Source organism: Ovis aries, chromosome 11 (assembly GCF_016772045.2).
Source record: "Ovis aries strain OAR_USU_Benz2616 breed Rambouillet chromosome 11, ARS-UI_Ramb_v3.0, whole genome shotgun sequence".
Taxonomy (NCBI): Eukaryota; Metazoa; Chordata; class Mammalia; order Artiodactyla; family Bovidae; genus Ovis; species Ovis aries.
Window position 1 is genome coordinate 51567454 of NC_056064.1, and position 19967 is coordinate 51587420.

The following is a 19967-nucleotide window of genomic DNA, read 5'->3' on the forward strand; positions in this document are numbered from 1 at the left end:
CTTTCTGTCTCCATGAACTGACTATCTTAGGTGCCTTATATAAATGAATCATACAGTATTTGTCCTTTCGTGTCAGGCTTCTCAGCATGTTTTCAAGGTTCCTCCATCTTGTAGGGTGGCTCACAATGCCATTCCTTTACAGCTGAATAATATTCCATCGTAGTGATAGACCACCTTTATTTATCTGTTCATCTGTTGATGGGCCCTTGGGCCCATCTTTGGCTGTTGTGAATAGTGCTGCTAAGAATGCAGGTGTGCGGGTGTCTGTTTTAGTTCTCCCTGTCAATCCCTTTGGGTATATACCTAGGAGTAGAGTCATATGGTGATTCTATGTGTAGGTTTTGAGGAATAACCACACTGTTTTCTTCAGTGGCTTCACCATTTTACATTCCTACCAACAGTGTACTAGGTTCCAGCATCTCCACCCACATTTGTTATTCCTGCTGTTGTTACTCGATGGTTGTCATCCTAATGGGTAAGGACTTCCCTGTAGCTCAAACGATAAAGAATCTGCCTGCAATGCAGGAGACCAGGGTTTGATCCCTGAGGTGGGAAGATCCTCTGGAGAAGGGAATGGCAATTCACTCCAGTATTCTTGCCACAGAGAAGCCTGGTGGGCTACAGTTCATGGAGTCTCAGAGTCAGACACAACTGAGCGACTCACACACACACACACACACACACACACACACACATCCTAATGGGTATGAGGTGCTATCTTACATGGATTTGATTTGCACTTCCCTAATGTCTAGTCAAGGCTATGGTTTTTCCTGTGGTCATGTATGGATGTGAGAGTTGGACTGTGAAGAAGGCTGAGTGCCAAAGAATTGATGCTTTTGAACTATGGTGTTGGAGAAGACTCTTGAGAGTCCCTTGGACTGCAAGGAGATCCAACCAGTCCATTCTGAAGGAGATCAACCCTGGGATTTCTTTGGAAGGAATGATGCTAAAGCTGAAACTCCAGTACTTTGGCCACCTCAAGCGAAGAGTTGACTCATTGGAAAAGACTCTGATGCTGGGAGGGATTGGGGGCAGGAGGAGAAGGGGATGACCGAGGATGAGATGGCTAGATGGCATCACAGACTGGATGGACCTGAGTCTGAGTGAACTCCGGGAGATGGTGATGGACAGGGAGGCCTGGCGTGCTGCGATTCATGGGGTCGCAAAGAGTCAGACATGACTGAGCGACTGAACTGAACTGAACTGAATGATTAGTGATATCATATCATATCACAAAATACTCATGATATATTGATTTTCACGTGCTTATGGCCATTTGTGCATCTTCTTTTCAAAATGTCTATTCAAACCCTTTGGCCATTTTAATATTAGGTGTTTGTTTTTTTATTGTTGAGTTACAGAAATTTTGTATATATTCCTTATATCCATCCATTATTGGATATATGACTTGTGAATATTTTCTCACATTCTGTGGGTTCTCTTTTCACTCTCTTGATAGTATCCTTTGATACACAAAAGTTTTTTATTTTGAAGTCCAATTTATTTTTTTTTCATTGCCTATGCTTTTAGCGTCATATCCAATAAATAATTTGCTAGGCTAATGCTACTCGTTTTTGATTCCCCAGCCCATGTAAATTAGTTCTCCCTGTGATCCTGTCTCATTGCATCCATATCCCCTTAGCAGTGCCAGCCACACCTGATTGGTCTGCACAGCTCCACATCTCCCTAACGCAGAACCCGGGCAAGCAGAGGTCGGGTCTGTTTCCTTTCTCCTAGAAGATCCTTCTGGCTGGAGCATTCTTGGCTCTGGTCTTTGCTCTTCAGAATTCTGGTTCTCTAAGAATCACAGAATGTTAGCGCAGATGTAGAAAGAAGAAAAAAACAACAGAAGTTCTCTTTGAAATAAGGACTGGCTGCTTTCATGCACCAGTGGAACTGGTGCTTGTCACACGCTGGCTTGACTCGGTTTAGGAAAATATCCCAGTGGCTTTTGTTGGTTTGGAAGGTGGACTCACCCTCTCCCCTGCCTTCAAGGGTTCAGGCAGGAAGAAAAAGGCAAAGGGAGCTGCTTGCACAGCAGCAAAAGGGACTGTGGTTTTTATAGACATCCTGGGAGGGAAGAGGTAAGAATCTGTGGAACAGAGAACTAGGGAAAGAAAAGAAACAAAGTGGTCAAAGGCCGGGCAGGAAAGCGCAGCTGGCCAGAAACGCCCGGGTTGTCATCTGTAGCAAGTTGCTCCATCACCCAAACACAAGGGAATGTCTGCTTCCAGAAAGGCCCAGGTAAACGAAGCTCTGCACAGAGAAGTTGGATGGTGTCCAGTGTAGACCCCCTATCGAGTGTGAAGCAGAAGCAGGAAACGTGAAGGCAGAAAAACATGGGGACCCTCACGGGACCCTGAGTTTTCCACCTTATACGGATGGGAGCTGTGCTAGGGTAAGTTGTGTCCTGCCGAAATTCATATCCACTCAGAACTTGTGAACTTACTTGGAAATATGGTCTTTGCAGGTGTCACATCAAGTTAAGGCACAGTCATACTGGATTACAGTCACACTGGTACAAAGCCTGGGAAATTTGGCCAAAAGCACAGGGACATAGTGAGAAGGTCAAGCGAAGACAGGGCAGAGACTGGATGATGCTCCACAAGCCAAGGATCACCAGCAGCCACCAGAAGCTGGAGAGGGGCCTAGAGCGAATTCTGTCCCAGAACCTCCAAAAGGATCCTGCTGACACCGTGATTTCAGACTTCCAGTCTCCAGACCGAGGGAATTAATTTCTATTGTTCAAAGTTTCCCAGCCTGCAGCATCCTATTATGGCAGCCCAAGATACCTTAGACAGTAAAGAATCTGCCTGCAGGAAACCCAGGTTCAATCCCTGGGTTGGGAAGATCCTCTGGAGAAGGGAACAGCAACCCACTCCAGTATTCTTGCCTGGAGAATCCCATGGACAGAGGGGCCTGGCAGGCTACAATCTGTGGGGTCACAAAGAGTTGGACACAACTGAGCAACTAGCACTCCTACTAAGAAATTAATGGCGGGGCTAACATCCTTCTATTTTAAGAGCCAAGGAAAGGGAGGCTCTAAGGTTGGAGGACTGGGAACATTAGGAGCTCACCTTGGTTGGTGTGGGGTCCTAGCCTCCAGCTGAAGGAACCAGAGCCTCGGAGCTCCAGTTTCTTTGCTCTTTAAGGCTCAAGGGGTCATCAGACTGTTGGCATGTGGCAGCTCAAAGGGGAGGCTGAGAAGCCGACTGGTCAAAGCAGCTTCTGTACATTACACACTTCCCACAGCCAGTTTGGGTCTCTTAGTGCTACAGCTTCCCTGGTGGCTCAGGTGGTGAAGCGTCTGCCTGCAATGCGGGAGACTCAAGTTCAATCCTGGGGTCAGGAAGAACCCCTGGAGAAGGAAATGGCAACCCACTCCAGTACTCTTGCCTGGAAAATTTCATGGATAGAGGAGCCTAGTAGGCTACAGTCCACTGGGTCCCAAAGAGTCGGACATGACTGAACGACTTCACTTTCAGTTTTCACTTTCTTTCAGTGTTGTAGCACAGAGAGCAGTGCAGAATGGGGTCACCAACACCGGAAAACACCCAAGTGCTTTGGGAGGACAAGACTGCCCCTGGGGAGCTGCCCAGCATTGTGACACTCTGGCACGTGACCAGACTCTCCCTGTTGTGGATTTGGTGGCAACCTGGGGAGAGGAGCCAGAGATAAGGGGGGATGAGAGGATGAAGCATTCGCTTAGCGGAAGGAAAGGAGATGGTGAGAACCCAAGGTAAGATAAAGGGACAGAGAGTAAGGTGGGGCAGGGGAGGATCCCTGGGCAGAGAGACCAGGCAGAGGGCCTGGAGGGGCGGCAGCATGGCAGGAGAGAGCAAGAGCTGGGGTGGGGGAGGGTCAGGTCACACAGGGGCTTAAGAAGGAGAAAAGCAGCTCACCTCAATGATGTGCAGAAAATTTCATAGCTCAGTGAGGTCTCTGTTATCAGACACGGCCAAGATGGATGGAGACAGAAACAAGAGGCCTCAGCGGTCATCTCTGAACACAGACAGAACATGAACTCTGTCCAGACCTAAAAATGGCCCTCAGGTCCCGTTTCCTTGCTGACTGGAGTGGGTTTGCCAATTTTAGCCTAAATTTGCTAAAGTTCTCCTGCCTCCTAGACACAAATTACTAAGATACCCTACCATGGCATCACCCCTGATCCCTATGAGCACTCCCCAGCTCCCCACAGTGTATTGTTGCTCTCACTCAATTCCATTGCAGTTGTGTTCTAGGGGTCCTCGGATACAAGGTAACTGACACCTCATACACCAAGGAAAGAACTGTGGGTTTTACTCTGAATAATATGGGAAGCCACTGCATGGTTTTAAGAGGAGAAGTGTGACGTGATTTTCGAAAGAAATGTCCTAAAGACCCATCAGGAGGTTCTCTGTCGACTGTGAGTGATGGCATATGGAACAGGGTTCCCTGTGGCTACTTGGTGCGGGAGGGGGCTTTTTCCACCTGCAGGGCAGGAAGAAGTGAGTGTGAACACATGGACAGCCTCTGTGTCCTACAACCACCTTCTAAGGAGCTTCTGAGAAAAGAACTTCACTGAAGCAAGCTAGACTGGGCTGTTTGCATCAGCTTCAGCATCTTAGTGGACAGTGCATAGGTGTCTAGCCTCCCCCTTTCTGAGCCAGCACACTCAAGACACCCTGAAAGACAGAGTTTGTGGAGGGAATTGCCCAGTGGTTAAGACTCCACGCTTTCACTGCCAAATGCCCGAGTTTGATCCCTGGTCAGGGAACTAAAGAGAGCCCACCCCCCAAAAAAAAGACAAGAGTCTGTGGAAAAGACAAGATCAGTCCACACTGGCAGGCACCAAGGAGGCAGGACATAAGGCTCTACAAAAATGTCCCATGTTTTGATCAGGATATATGGTGATGTCATTCCCATGACCCTGTGTGTGCTCAGCCAGGAGGGCTAAGGGGCCAGACTTGTGAATAACTGGCTCCCAGGTTAGAAAGATAGCTCAGAGGTAGGAGGCATATCTGCCTCCCCTGCCCCAGCACACATATGTATTGCTTCCAACTTTTGCCTTGGAGGGTGGGCTAGCTAAGGGGGTTCTTTCAAAGTACCAGGATATAACATGTCTCTTTGTCTGATGAAACCATATGGGATGTGTATGTGTGGGTGGGTGAGTTGTGGGGTCCTCCTTCAGAGAACCGATGGTCCAAAAGCATGATCAGTGGTTCCCAGGGATGGCAGAAGCAAAGTGTTGGCATTTTGCTTGCTTGCTTTTGCTGCCTCATCTGACCTGGCTGTTTCTCCTATTTCTCTGAGGACTCTCACACCTGGAGGATGGAGCCCTTGGCTAGGCCTGCTTACCTGAACTTCCCTCCCTGGACTGGCAGATTCCTCAAGCCCTATCTTGACCCTGTCTCCTACGATAGCACCCCTAGCCTAGAAGGCAGAGATAACTTGGGACTGACTGTAGAAATGATCACAGAGCATGGAGGGCCCACTGTCACTCCCAGAACCCCCTCTGTATCAGGAGGCTCAGGGAACTGGCGCCTACATTGGTATCAGTTGTATCAGTGTACATGTGTGCCCTTGAGTCTTAGTGTGTGTGTGTGTCTGTGTGTGTGTGTGTTGGGGAAGAAACACGGATACTAGGGAGGGAAAACTCTTCAATCACATCAGGAGTCTCCATTCCCACACATGAGGGTCCACGGGGGCACTGCAGCACATGAATATAATTTTATTTGGGAAAAAAAAATGTATATGCAATATATTGAAAAAAAAAAAAAAAAGCCTAGAAGAAAATATTCTGAAATGTCAGCAGTGGTTATATCTTGCGGTGGGATCAAGGATTTTTATACTTTCGTGTTTTACACCAAACATGTGTTGGTTATGTAATTTAAATTTTATTTATTTATTTTTAAGCCAAATTCTCCAGCCAACTGTGCTTTTTTCCCAGTTGCAGTAACTTTCCTTTGAGTTAGATTTGGTTCTGGGTGAATCCAAGGAACAAACACTCCTTCTCAAGTTCACACTGACTGAGTACTCGTGCTTTCATTCCTCCTTCCTCCGACAGTTAACGTGTTGCGACAGTGTCCCTGTCCTCAGGAATTTTGCAGCCTAGAGCCATTCTCTCCCCACGACCTGCTCCTCTGCGAGGAAATGGGGGTGGAGGGGGCGGCGATGTTTGAGGGTGGGTGGTGAACGGGGGAGGTGGAGTAGCTCTCTGGGCGACGGGTGGGGGGTGTCGGCCTTGGCTCCTCAACAGCGGGAGGATGTAAAATGCTTGGACAACGTTAAAGGGATCGACTGGATTTTCTGCTGCCTCCTGCCCCTGAACCTTCTTGAGAAGGAGCCCTGGGGAGGAGGACGCCCGCGACCCCGATCGCGGTAACGGAGATACCCAGGCCGCGCGAGCACCCGGATACCGAGGCCTGGAGGCCAAGTTCTGGGGCAGGACCGCGGGACTCAGACGCCGGACGCGGTTGCCACGGCAACGCCCTCGGGCGCGCCGCGATTGGCGGCGCTTCAGGGGCGGGACCCAGGAGGCGCTCCCGCGAGAACTTGGCCTCGTGGCTTCCGGTAGGCGCAGGCCAAGAGGGCGCGGGCGAGGCTTCCGGCCTGGGTGGCCTCCTGGACTGTCACTCCGGCGTACGGTGGGGTAGCCGGTCTTGCTGGCTGTGCCAGCAAAATGTGACCAGAATACGCTCCTTGTCCCTCCTCCGCTGCGACCACCCTGGACCGCCTTTAGTCGCTTTGAGTAATGCCCAACCTCTCGCCGGGTCTTCCATCTCCGCCCTTCAGTCCATGTTCCATCTGGTGGTTCCCGGTTTCCCTGTCAAGGCTGTGCCCCGTCTGCCTCTACCCCACTGCTCCCCTACTTCAGCCTTGTTCACTCGTGACTGACCTTGCTTCATCTCCCCCCAACCACTTGCTGGTCCCTCTGTCTAGGCAACACCTCTTTAAGTGAGGTGACTCCCTGCTTAAAGTTACACCCCACATTCCCCATCCTCCCTGCCCTGATTTTTCTCCACAGGTCTTATCACCATCCAACACAGTTGATAATGTATTTATATTGTCTGAAAGTTCTATGGCCAAGAGTTTGTCTTGTTCAGACCAGAGCAGGCGCTCAGTAGTTGTTGCAGACTAAGCAGGTGGATGAGGGGTCTTCTCTCCTCATCTTCCCTAAGGGTGTTGAATCCCTTGGGTCACCCTCAATGGAAGGAGAACTGGCCAGGACTAGCTGACTGCCCACGTGCCAAGTGTCTTGCTTTTGACATCTTACTCCCAAAGAGTGGCCTCCCATTTCTGTGGGAGGCCCAAGGAGCTTCTGGGAGCCCTAGTCCTCCAAACACTGTCATCCTCAGCTCAGAATCCTTTGGTCTCCAGATGTCACTGGCTGTTGCTGGCAGTCCCTCCCGCATGCCTGGCACTCTGCTGAACTGTGTGAGAAGGTCTGGTGCTGCCTTCAAGGTTCTCAGTCTGGTGGGAGGGACAGAGAAGTGACTACCACCACACAGAGTGCAGTGCTGAGGATGGGCACCTGAGGCATAGTGGAAGAGGGTGGGACCCCTCTAGAATGGGGTCTCTAGAATTCCTCCCAGTGGTCCGGGGGGCTCTTCTGGTGTGAAGTGTGCACCATAAACAACAATTACTGGTCTTCTCCTCTGCGCAGACATGATTTCTGGGATTCAGCTCTTGGTAGCTGAGAAGCCTGTGCTTTTCCCAGGGCCGGATGCTGCTTCTCAGGCGAGAAGCCAGACGAGCATCCAGGCTGCCCAGAATTGCATCCAAGTGTCCAGACAACTGGCTTCCCTGTGGGTGTGGGCAATGGGAAAGGGGCTTTTGCTTGGTGTGTGGCTTGAGTGAACAAAGGCAGCCATATGCTGCCAGCCTCATGGGGAGCAGGGCACAGGCCACCCCAGCAGCCAGATGCTCCTGGGCTAGTCTATGGCTCAAAGGCATTTCCTTCAGGAGGAGGGCCAGGTGGCTTCTCTCCACCTGCTCTCCTGCCCTTGCTTCCCTCTTAGTGCCAAAATCTAGGGTTCCAGGGCTGTGTCAGCATTGGGCCCTGCTGTACTGTCCTTCTGGCATGGGGCATGGTGGCCTGAAACGGACATCTGGTCTGCCTCAACCCCCACAGCCAGGGCATCTGTGACCCCATGGAATGCAGTAGCAGGGAGGAGAGCCGGAACCAGGGAAAGGCCATGCTCTGCTGTGCTTGCCAAGTGGCCGAGCATTCCTGGCATGGCTTACCTGGCATTGCCCTTGCCACCGAGGCTTACTGAGGGCAACCCCCAAGGGCCCTGCCAGGGTCCCTTTTGCCAGGTTGTGTCTGCTCAGGCCGAGGGAGGGAGGGACATAGGCCACAACTAAGTCCAGTGGGATCTTGAACTCAGAAATAGTAGGAAAGGAGGGCAGCCCCTGCCCCTTGCTAATGATGTGCCCTCCTAGCTGGCAGAGGCATCCAACCTGCTCTGAAGGAGTTGGATCTACAGCCTGAGAGGGCTTCATTTTACAGATGGGAAAACTGAGGCTCTGAGAGGGGATGGAAGCATATGTGTACTTAGGGGGCTTTATCTTGTTTGCCTGTCAGCACCCCCAGTGAGATCAGTGTCATTAGCTCCATTTTATGAAGGAGGAACTGGGGATTGGAGAAGTGAAGTGCTGTCTGCAAGCTATCCTGGGTAAACCCCTTATCTGGCCCTGGCTTGCACAGATCTGAAAAGGAGCCAGGGCAGTGCCCACACTTGCTTGTTTTGCCACAAGATGGAAAAGTGAGCCCAAGAACGCAAAGCTGAGGGAAGGGAGACCCAGGATCAAGGTGATGCTCCTACAGGAAGCAAGAAGTCCTGAGGCCCAGCTGGGCTGGGAAGTTTGAAATGAGGCTGCCAAAGGCAACTGTAGCCACCGGGGTCCTCCCTGCACTTGGTCCTCCCTCCCCGCCATGCCCCCAGGTGTATGGAGTCAGACTTGGTTACTGAGTCCTGAAGAAACAAGAAAACATCACCTTTGGCCTCCACCTGGCGTGTAGATGAGGCCATCAGCGTGACCCCTGCCCTCCTCTGCAGTCTCTCCCCTACCAGGCCTTCCTACAGGCCCTTCCCTTCCTGTACCTCAGCTGTGGGAACCTATGCCCGAGAGATGTGGTGCCCCAGGCCTAATACTACTCCAGACGTGGAGGGGAGCCCCCACCATCACCATCATATCATCCATCACTGGCAACAGTGACGAGACTTGGTCACAGCCCTTCAAAGGTTGGGCCAGTTCAGTTGGGAGCAAAAGGAGCAGCCTATACCAGGAGACTGTGACAGAACAGATGGCCGAGAGGCAGAAAAGAGGTGCAGATGCCCCCAGGGACCCTCCCGTTGGAGCCAGAGAAGGGACCATGGAGGAAGGGGCTGGTCCCGAGATGGGAGGAGGCACCCCAGGCGGGGTCATCCCAGCAAGCTGCCCTAGAAGGGAGGATGTGTCTGGAAGCCAGGTGCACATCAGGGTGGCAGGGGCCAGGGGGCCTGGGAGCCAAGCTGAGCAACCGGGTCGTGTCTATGGGCTTTGAGCCCAAAGCTGACAGAGCACATCCCAGCTCATGGAAGCAGCTTTTCAGCAAGTGCCTTGAGCTTTCTTGGAAGCAGGCTGAGTTTAAATTATAAATAAACAAATGAGAACTCTGCGGCAAAGCGTGGGCCAGTGGGAACACAGGAGAGACTGGAGACAGAGACCTCACTTGGGGGCTAATATTCCCCCTGAACTTGAACCCTCCTGCCCTCTCTTCCTAACCTGCCTCTGCCTCAGGGGCTTTTGTGCCTTCTGCTGAAAGTATCACCTGGGGTCTCAGGCTTCAGGGGCTGACCTTGGCTGGCCAGAAGAGGTCCAGTGTAGAGCCTGCATTGTGGGGAGTGGGGAGGCCCACCTGGCTTATACACCCAAGAGGTTCAGGCCTGAGTCTCCCTCGGACAAAAACAGGCCCCGGTGGACACTCATCCGTGTGGGAGGTGCCTTACCAAATGTTTGAAGGGGGAGAAAAAAATCCCATTTTCTTAGCTTTTTTTTTTTCTTTCTATTTTTTGATTATTTTTCCAGATGACTTCATTTCCAAGAAGGGTGTAGGGGAGAGAAGGAGGACAGGGGGCCTGAGGAGGGATGAAATGGGGAGTGGGTGCCAAGCCCAGGGAAAAGTCTGTGGGGGAATCGAGGGCCACCTTGTCCTGACCAGGTGCTCCCAGCCCAGACTGTGTCTCCTCCCCCTGATCTCCATGGACTTCTTGGCCAGCTCCAGTCCCACAAAGTCCTGGGACAGAGGTCAGCTCCCATCGAGCCGGGATTAGCAGGAGAAGGGCTTCTAGGAGCTTCTCTCTGGGGCATGACCTCCCTGCCCCACGGACAGAGGTCTCCTTACCCCCTCTACTGCTCAGAACCAGCAGTATAGGATCCACTCTGGCTAGCTTGACGGAAAAGAAAGTTTCTCCCCAGTGGCCATACGCCCAGGAGCAACACCCCAACCACATGGTCTCCCCATTGGGTGCAGACCCAGCAGCCCACACATGATAGGGCACTGATGCTCCAAAGCAAGGGCCTTCTGCCGCCACCCTTGCTAGAAAAGATTCAGGAGGATAAGTTTTTTGGTGTCGCCTGCTTCTGAGTCAGTCTGCCCAGGTGAATCTTGGTTGGTAGAGCCCAGGTCACATGCCCCCACTCTAGCTGCAAGGGAGTCAGGGAATACCAGCAAGGCAGGAAGACCCCACAAACCAGCAGCCACCTCAGAACCCCATTAGTTCACAGAGGACTTCAGCAGCCCAAACGCCCAGCAGCTGCTGTGCTCTGAGGAAGAAACCGTTCCAGGCTTCTCTTCCAGTCTCCAGTGGCTGCTGGAGACCTTTGGTGTTCCTTGGCTGGTGGGTGCACCACTCCTGTCTCTGCCTCCAAGTTTAGAGTCATCTCTGAGTCTCAGATCTCCCTCTGCTTTTCTCTTCTGACACCTGACATTGGATTTAGTACCTACTCTAATCCAGGATCCTGAACTTGGTATATCTGCAAAAAATCTTATTCTAGATATGGTCATGGTCTGAGGCTCCAAGATTCCATCTTTTGGGGGCCCCACTTAATCCACTCCAAGAGGCATGAGAAATGAGCACTGAGAAGGGGGCAAGGGAGGAGGGGGAGAGGTGAGGCAGAAGGAACATTCAGGCAGGAGAAACCAGCTGTCCTAGTCCAGCATTCACTGGACCATCAAATCTCCTTTTGGCTCCTGAAACCTCAAGTCAGCTGTGGCTGCCCAGACAGAGCTTTCCACCACCTCTGGTGTCCCCAACATTGTCTTTTCTCCAAGGCCAGGCACCATGAACAGCCCATCTTCTTGAGGGCTCCCAGGTGCCCCTGTGCCCCAGACCCCCAAGATCTCCAAGTCCAGGAGGCAAGAGAAGATGCCTTGCCTTTCATCCCCAGGCACAAGGGAAAGGGTGGGTCCCCCAATCTCATTTCTTGACTTCCCACTTTCCCAGAGCCATCCTTTTCCCCTCCCCAAATCCTCCCTGTTGGAGTTTGGGCCCTTTCTTCTGATGGGGCTCATTCCCATCCTTGGCAGAAAATGCTGTCAGAGATGGAGAACCTTCAAGATGCATGGGTCAGAACTAGAATATAAAAACATCTGTGTACATTCCACCATTTACATGGCCCTTTGTCCTACACTGTCTCCTTAGATCCTCACTATTGCCTGCAAAGGAGATAGTAACCCCATTTTACAGAAGGGAAGACTGAGGCTGTCAGAGGCCTAATGACTTGCCTGAGTTTATATAAACCTGAGATTCCCACCCCAAATGTCCAGCTCTAGCTTCTAGTGCTATTCCTACCAACTCTACCACACTGGGCTCAATTCCATGAAGAATCCTGTCCATGTCAGGGCTTGAATCCTTCTAGGAACAGTGAGCTCACCACCTAACAAAACAGCAAATTCCACTGACAGTCCCAAGTATCAGAGAAGCTTCCAACATTGTAACTTGCCCCTCCAATCCTGGCCTTGGTAATGGGCAATTCCCTGCCCTAGTCTTCTCCAGGACACATCTTTCCATTTCTTACCCATTTCTTGAAATGTCCCTTCTAGAACATGTCCCTAGAAGGGTTTCTGGCCTCTTGATGCCCCACCTACTTCAAGGACACAGGTCCTTGAGTCGTGAGGCAGCTGCGGAGGGTGACTTTGGACAGGTGTCCCCCGGCACTGTGCCCAAGTCAGGTGGAACTAAGGTGAGGACTGTGCCTGCTCTGAAGGTGACAGTCTCTTTACCCATGACCAGGGTCTGAGAGTGAGGCCTGGCCATCTGGCCACCTTGGCCATCTCAAGGGGGGCACCATGGGTGCTCCTGGGCAGAGGCAGTCACTGTGTCACAGCACAATGGCAATGTCACACGTTGGGAAAGAAAAAGAAAGGCAACCACCAGCAAGCAGAGCGGCTGAGGAACAGCTGAGCTGAGTCACTGCAGCCGGGCGGGTGGAGGCGGCTGCAGGGGCGGGGTGGGGGCCTCCTAGGGAGGGAGGAGGAGGGGACACCAGGCCCACCTGGCACCCTCCCCTGGGCTTCTGGAGTGTGGAGGGTCGAGGCATCTACCCTCCCCATCCCGTGGGATGCCCAGGCATTTGAGCTGACCATTAGGACTGTCCAGCCAGCTGGCCTCCAGCTCCATTCCCAGCTCAGCCCACCTGGCCCCCAGGCTTCCACCAGCCACGTCATCTTTCTAAGCCTCAGCCTCCCCCTCTGTCTAGTGGGGTAATGGCTGCCTCCCCTACTCCTGGGCCGATTACTGAAGGCCATGGGGCCAAGTGCTCAGGGTGGCGTCTGACACCCAACGAGGTGCTGAGTGTGCCCAGTGACTCTGCTCACCATCACTATGAATGAGAAGCCCTAAGGTTTTCCAAAGCAGGATTCTAGGGTTTGCCTAGTGGGCCTCCCTGACTCCTGCCCCTGCCCCTTCCAGTACCCCATTAGTGTATTGCTGAGGCTATTGGTGGTCTTGGGCTGTTTCCTTGTTGATTTTCCACACCTCCCAGTGGCCCTGGGGGTCCAGGGTCCAGTAGGCTGCCCCTATCACCTGCCAGGACCCACACTGCATGGTTTCCGCTGTGGCCAGGAGGGGCTGCAGAAGCAGGCACCAAGTCCCACTCTGCAGAGTGGCAGCACCTGGCACACAGCACTTCTAAAACCTCTCTGGGAGCAATAGCAGACGGCGCTGGCATCCTCCTATCCTCACAGGAGGCCCCTCAGATGGCAGGATGCCCCCAGCCTGCTGAAGCTCAGGGTTTAGGAACTGGAAGGCACCCTGAAGACGATCCAAACTCGCTCCCTCAGGCCCTCTGCCCAATGCCCCCAGTGATACCAGGGGAATCCCTGCCTCGGCCAGTGCTTCCAGTCCCCCCTCCCATCGGTGGTTGTGCTGGGATTTCCTGAGCCCCTGGCCCAGGAACCAGCACCACGGGCCTCATCCCAAACCGGGAGCCCATGTGATCCCAGCCCCTCCCTCCCTGCGCTCCCCACTCTCCCTCGGCGGGCGCCTGTCTCTCCCGCCCCCACGCTACCGCGGGAAGGGGTTCCTATGGCACCCCTTCCCCCGCACACACTTAGCTCACTGGCAGCCCATCTGCCCCAGACAGTGAGCAGCAGATGCCTTTATGCACAGCGGTGCCTGAAGTGTGGCCCAGCGCCTGCCGGACGAGAGTATGCCAGCCCAGTGCAGGGCTCACGTGACACTAGGGTGGGGCAGGGGCCCCTCACCCAAGGCGAGACCAGGCCATCCAGACAGCTCACCAGGGCCAAGAACCAACATGCCTGAGCCTGGAATCAGAGTGGCCCTGGAGAGAGTTGCTGGATAGGCAGCTCTCCAGCAGGCTGCTCCCTTGGGAGACAGGTTTCTACAGCTCCCTGACTCCCTGGGGAGGGCCCAAAGTGAAGGGGTTGGTGTACCCCACAGACAGACCCCACAGGGCCAGTCACTGCACAAAGCATGTATGAAGGTTTAGGGGAGAGGCTTCAAAGCACCCAGCTCCTGCACGAGTGTAGGACCCTCACCTGGGCCTCATAGGGCTCCTCACTCAGTCTGTCTTGGCCCCCTGGCCTCACCCCAGCTCCCTCAGCAAGCTCCTGTCTCCTAAGTTCTTACAACCGACAGGGGCAAGTGGCAGAGCAGGGTCAAGGGACCCTAAAGCTGGGCTTCCTGAGGGGTGGTCACAGTTCCTGGATCCACTGGTCCCTGGACTCACCTGCTGTTTCCAGGATGCATGTGGCCAGTTGGCAAAGAGCCTTGTTTCCATGGCAGCAGCCTCTAGCCCTGGATCCAGTGGGGAAGGGCTGGCTGAGGACCCCAAGAGCTTGGTCTTTACCTCTGCTTTGCCCTCCCCAGCCCAGGGGCAAAGTCTGATAGCCCATGGGTGGCCAGCGGAGCACTAGAGGGTCAGCCCAGCCTGGGGGAGGGAACTGCTGGAGGGCTGCAGTGCCCCATCCACTGAGGTGAGGTGGTACACCCACTCTTCCACCCTCAACAAAAACAGGAAAAGAAATTGGCTAAGTCTGGAGCCCTATGGACTCTGACTTGACATTAGCTAGATTTTCCTGATTCTGGAAAGAATTAGAACATTTCAAGGATCTGCACATGGGGCTGCTAGCTGCCAAGCCCTTATCTTGTTCATGGGCTCGTGCCCAGTGTCCTGTGTGAGACGTGATGGGGAGAGAGGTGAAACTGTCTTAGGCCCGTGTCAGCCAGCCTGTCTGGGGCAGAGGGATGGAGAGCTTGGCCTCCGAGAACCCCATTAACTGAGACCCCAGAAGCCACAACAAGCCCTGCAGCACCCCTCTCTCCCCCACCCTCACCCTTTGCTTTTCTCCCCTCCTCCCAGCACCCACACAGTGCAGGCAAGCACAAGCACTGGCACACACGCACGCCCCCGGGCCGCCTCTGCTCCCCTCACATCTTGCGTTTGTTTTGCTTCAGCAGGGCTCGAATGGGGACACGCTGCACTCTCACAATTGGCAGCTTGCTCCGATCCCCCTGTGCCCCCCCATGGAGGTGCCATATGTCAGTGTCATGAATAAGCATGAGGCTCCATGGCTGGGGGGCTGGGAAATGGCAGCTGCCCATCACCAGCTGAGCAGACATGGGGTAGGGGCTACCATGGATTGGGTCACCACTACCAGAGGGGTGGGGCAGGTGGGGGGATGGCATGGGCAGAGGCATGGGAAGAGGGTGGGATCCGAGCATGGTCCCTGGTCCTCACCAGGGGGACACATCTCTAGGTAACCACTATGCTTTCCTGAAAACAAGCAAAACCCAAAAGGCAGGGTGTGACCGTGTGGGGGTGTCCAGAGCCCGTGAGCCCTGCCTCTCAGCCTTGTCTCTGCCTGTGGGCCCGCTGGCCAGCTCACACCACCTCCTCCAGAATACCCTCCTCCTGGGCCAAATGCCTCAACCCGTGCCTCTCCCCAGCATGTGCTCCATCCGAGCCTCCCATTAGACAGCGGGGCACCCAGGCTTCACCTGCAGGGAGGAGGATGGAGACAAACTCAGCACCTGCGCCGGGCCAGGCACATCTACACAGGGCCCCTTTCACTTTCACAAAACTCCTGGGAACTGGGATTATTAGCCCCATTTTACAGGTAAGAAAACAGGCTTAGAAAAGTTTTAAGCAACTGTCTCCAAGTTTTACGGCTCAAGAGTCAGGTAGCTGAATTCTGCTCAGGTTTGCCAGTACATTGCCAGAGGCTCCAAGCACTTGGCCCAGGGTGCTGTTCTGTGTCTGCCCTGCCCTGGGTGCCTGCCACCTGACTGCCACCCAGGGCCTGGTCACTCCTCCTTTACCTCCCTGCCCTGCCCTCACCCCTGTAGAGTCTACCATGCCCTGAGATTGCTCTGATCATGCATCTCGGATCCTGCAGAGGCTACACAAGTCATGGGCACCTGCACATTTGTCCTTTCCTAGCATCGTCCCACCCCCTGACCAGCAGTGACTGATTCAGGCCCACCCTAGCAGGTGGCTGTGGAATGAATGAAGGAATGGACAGAGTCAGGCTGCAAGGTGACAGCCATGGTCTGAGTGCACCGGCATGACTGCAGAAGTGTGTCCCGGAGAGATGGAGGCCAGGCCCGGCCTGCCCCACACCCCAGACCCTTTTTCTCATTCCCAGCCCTGCTGGAGGCTGAGGCAGGCGATTGCGTGGCCTGGATCGGATTAACTGCTCTGAGTTAACTGGCTGTCCCTCGTCGCCAGCATGACGGATCCTGCTTGACATTTCCCTAGATAGTTAATTGATACCCAAGTAATTTGTCATGGAGACCTCGTTATATGCCAACTGGGTCCCCTAAGCCGTTAACATCTGTGCCCCAGAAACAAGATTGGCAAGTTAATAATGAAGCCTTAATCATGCTATTCCCTGCTGGCATGGGAAGAGAATTACCCGGAGACAAGATGGGGTGCTGCTGGGAAGAGATGGTGCTTTCTGAGGGGTTTAGGAATGGATATTCTGAGAGAGCCTGGCATCCCCTTCCCTTGGTTTCTCCAACCAGGTGCACCTTCTTCTGATGACAGTGCTCTCACTGTCCACAGAGGAATGCCCCTCCATGCGGTAGGCTATGGCTGACTCCACTCCCTGGCTCCAGGTTGGACACCTGGTCCCCCCTCCCTTCCAGCCACAGTGATCAAATTAAGCAATGATCACAGTCTATCCAGAACCTAGGCCTGGGGCTTTTAAATGGAGTCTTTGGGACAGAGGGACACACTTCGCCCGGGGACACTATAGGGGAGAAAGAAAGCCTGGGCTGCTGCCAGCTATCCAGCATCCAGAGGGGAGGCCCCCTGGGTCAAAGGGACAGGGCAGATGTATGTTGCAGCCAGGCCACACATAGCCAGCTCTGCCCTGGAGTGAACTAACAAGCCCCTATTATTAGCTTAAGGTGGTTTAAGTTGGGTTTTGTCACATGTAATCCAGAGAGCTCTCAGCTCAAACACCTACAGGCCCTTACTTCAGGATTCAAGCTTGTCTGCAGAGCCCAGGTGAGGTCTGCTCACAAGAGTGAGAAGTCCTGGGCAGGAAGACAGCCCAATGCAGAAAGGCAAGGCCTGGACAGAGGGGATCCCGGTGGAAGAGGAGGAAGCTAGAGTAGAGGCCATCCAGCATCTTGGGCTGGCAGCCCAGGCTGACAGGATGGCATTGAGTTCAGCACCGTGGACAGCAGTGGCTTCCCCCCACACAACACTGAAGGCCCAGAGGAGGAAACAGAGATCTCCCACCCACCTAGGAGACACAGGACAATGAGGTGCATCTTGAGGCTGTGGACAGACTCCTGAAAGATGTCACAGTGTCCTGTGTCTTGAAACAAAGACACTTCTGGGTACTTAAAAATCCCCCTTTCCTGGTCTTGCCAGTTTCTAGGGTGGTGTTAGGGTGGAGTTGTGGTTCTGAAGAAGAAATCAGATAATGCATCCATTATAACAAAGGAGCCAACATAGGAGTGAGATGAGGGTGAGAGAGGTCCCTGGTGCTGGATGTGCATCAGGTACACAAGGCAACTGAGTCAGGTGGGTACAGAAGGAGTGACACAATATTAGTTGCGCTTTGGCGGACCAAAATATTATTCAGAACAAAGGTATGTTCTCTCATAGTTTCTGAGGGGTAGGGACCTGGAAGCAGATGGGCTAGCTGGTTCTGGCTCAGCGTCTCTTATGAAGTTGTAGTCAAGACGATGGCCAGGGCCAGGGGCACCTGAAGGCTTGATAAGGGCTGGGGGGTGTACTTCCAAGATGGCACCCTTATATGGTGACTGGCAGGTGGGATCAGTTCTCTGCCATGTGGACTTCACAGAGCAGTTTATAACACGGCAGCTCACCTCTCAAAGTGAATAATGAGCGGGAAGAGGGAGGGTGGGGACACCATCAAGAAAAAAGTCCCAGTGTGTTTTAGGCCTATCATCAGAAGTGACACACCTTCACTTCTGCACCTTCATACAGGTCACACAGATGGACCTAGTTCAATGTGCCCAGGGGGTTATATCAGCCCCAGGAGGCCATCTTGGAAGCTGGCTACCACAGGCTCCAAGAAAAAAAATAAATTCAAGATGGCCTGATGCTTTTAATGTACCAAAAAGGGATTTATATTTCTATTGCAGAGTTTGAGAATAACTAATGGATACACAGAAAATAACCAAGCCAAAAACATAAGGAAATTATCAAGTGCAGGAAAAACAAGAGGTTGTACAAAAATGGAGATGTAACTATATTACATTACTCAGCTATGAATAGTATGTGCCAAGAAAGAATAATGCAGACATTGAATTCTGATTCAGTGAAAATGAGAAGATGAAGGAAAGTGTGTGGGGGGCTATGTGAGAGGAAACAAACTCTCAACTCCCATAGCAGGAAATCAATGGATAATTTCAAACTCTAGGGGAAAAAAGAAGGAAGAGAAAAAAAAAAAAAGAAAGGCAACATTAGCATGGAATTTAGAAGTAAATATGAAAAAAACAACCCCCACACCAAAAAGAAAAAGAAAAAGAAAAAAAAAAACCTAAAAACTGAAATAACAAAACTTTGCATTTGAGCAGGGGAAGTCAAGAAAGGAGAGGAGTGGGTGGGTTAGGATCTACTGGATTTTCATTACTGTTTGACTATTTAAACTATGCATATTTAAAACCCTGGTTTAAAAAAAACACACAACAAAACACCAAAACACCAGTGCACTTTAAGTAACTAAAAGACAAAAATACCCCAGCCTGCTCTCCACTCCCAGCTCTCCAATGGGCACTTGCAGCCCTGAGAAAGGGCCTAGGGAGCTGTCTCTTCTTCCTGGAAAGAACTCCTGACCCACACCCCATGTGCTGCAGTCCTCCCCTGCTCCACCATGAGCCTCTAGCGGTCTCCCCAGTCTCTGAGTTAATCCAGGTTGGCTTACCTGTCTGTCTTGGGACTGCATTCTTCCTCCACTAGCCTGCCTCCCACCTTCCCTGCCCCCTTCCCAGGTCTTCTGCTGGTTGGGTGGAGAGGAATCAGATTGGGGGGCACCCAGCCCTGTCCACAAGCAACAACTGTGCCCCTGGCCCTTACTTCCTGCATTCCCTACCCTGCCCCCAGTGCTGCCCATCATGGTAGGAAACCCAGAAGTTGCTCCTGTTTCCCAGGGAGGTGAAATGGGGACAGTGGGCTGTGCTCCATCATTTCCATGACACCTCTCCTAATTACCCAGTGTACTATTCATTTGGATGTCAGCGCTGCCGCATGCCTGTGCCTTTAATTAATAATTTGGTAAAACTCCATGCAGAGCCTCGCCAGGGCAGTGCAACAGGGACTACTGGGGCTGGGCCAAACCTGCAGTGGGTGGGCCAGGCTGATGAGGAACCCCCACCTCCCCCAACCCAGCAAGTGCAGAGGCCTTAGGCTGGAACCCAGGGCCCTGCTTCCTTGTCCCCAGGTGTTCCCATCAGACCACAGAGCCCCAGGTGAAGCCCCTTAGGGAACCCTTCCAGGGGAGGAAAGCAGACCTCAAGGGCTGTGTGTGTACCAGTGACTGGGGTCTAAGTTGGGGGATTGGCTCCCCTGCAGCCCAGACTGACCCTTGAGCCCTGGAGGGCTGAGACCCTAGGAGTGGGGAGGAGGTGTGATCAAAGGGGCCAAGGAGCCTGGCTCAGACACAAGCTCAAACAGGTCAATACCTGTGATCAGAAAGTAAAGGCACAGGGGAGGGATCCTTGGGGCAGCTAGGAACATGGCCAGGCCTCCTCCCTGTGGCCTGGCCTTGACCTGATCATAAAGAACTCCCAGGCCTGGGTGTCCTCTGTTCCTGACTGCTCCAAAAGTAGGGAGGGTGGGCAGACTAGGGTCCTGGAGGCAGGTGCCATGAGGACCCTGGATGTGACCTGGAATGGCCAGGCCTGCCCACAAGCTTGTGGTAGCTTCCAGGCTCAGCCCCTGGGGACCTGGGAAAGAGGCACAGAGGCTGCTGGGCTAACAGGAAGATCTATTTG

The 19967-nt window shown here is 53.1% G+C and overlaps 1 protein-coding gene across 18 annotated transcripts in view; it reads right to left on the reverse strand.

The window, feature by feature from the left end:
* Positions 1 to 19967, reverse strand: part of ENDOV (endonuclease V) — a 103344-nt gene that overhangs the window by 64772 nt on the left and 18605 nt on the right. For 2 of the 18 annotated variants that reach the window (XM_012186462.5, XM_012186459.5), the window contains one exon: positions 10009 to 18390. The exons of 11 other annotated variants lie outside the window; for them this stretch is intronic. In XM_012186462.5, the coding sequence (XP_012041852.2) occupies positions 18384 to 18390 (7 nt within the window). In that variant the 3' untranslated portion in view covers positions 10009 to 18383. Of the gene's footprint in view, positions 1 to 414; positions 1801 to 10008; positions 18391 to 19967 lie in introns of those variants that run through there. 5 more of the 18 variants (XM_060395790.1, XM_042256780.2, XM_042256777.2 and 2 more) reach the window with 5 other exon arrangements.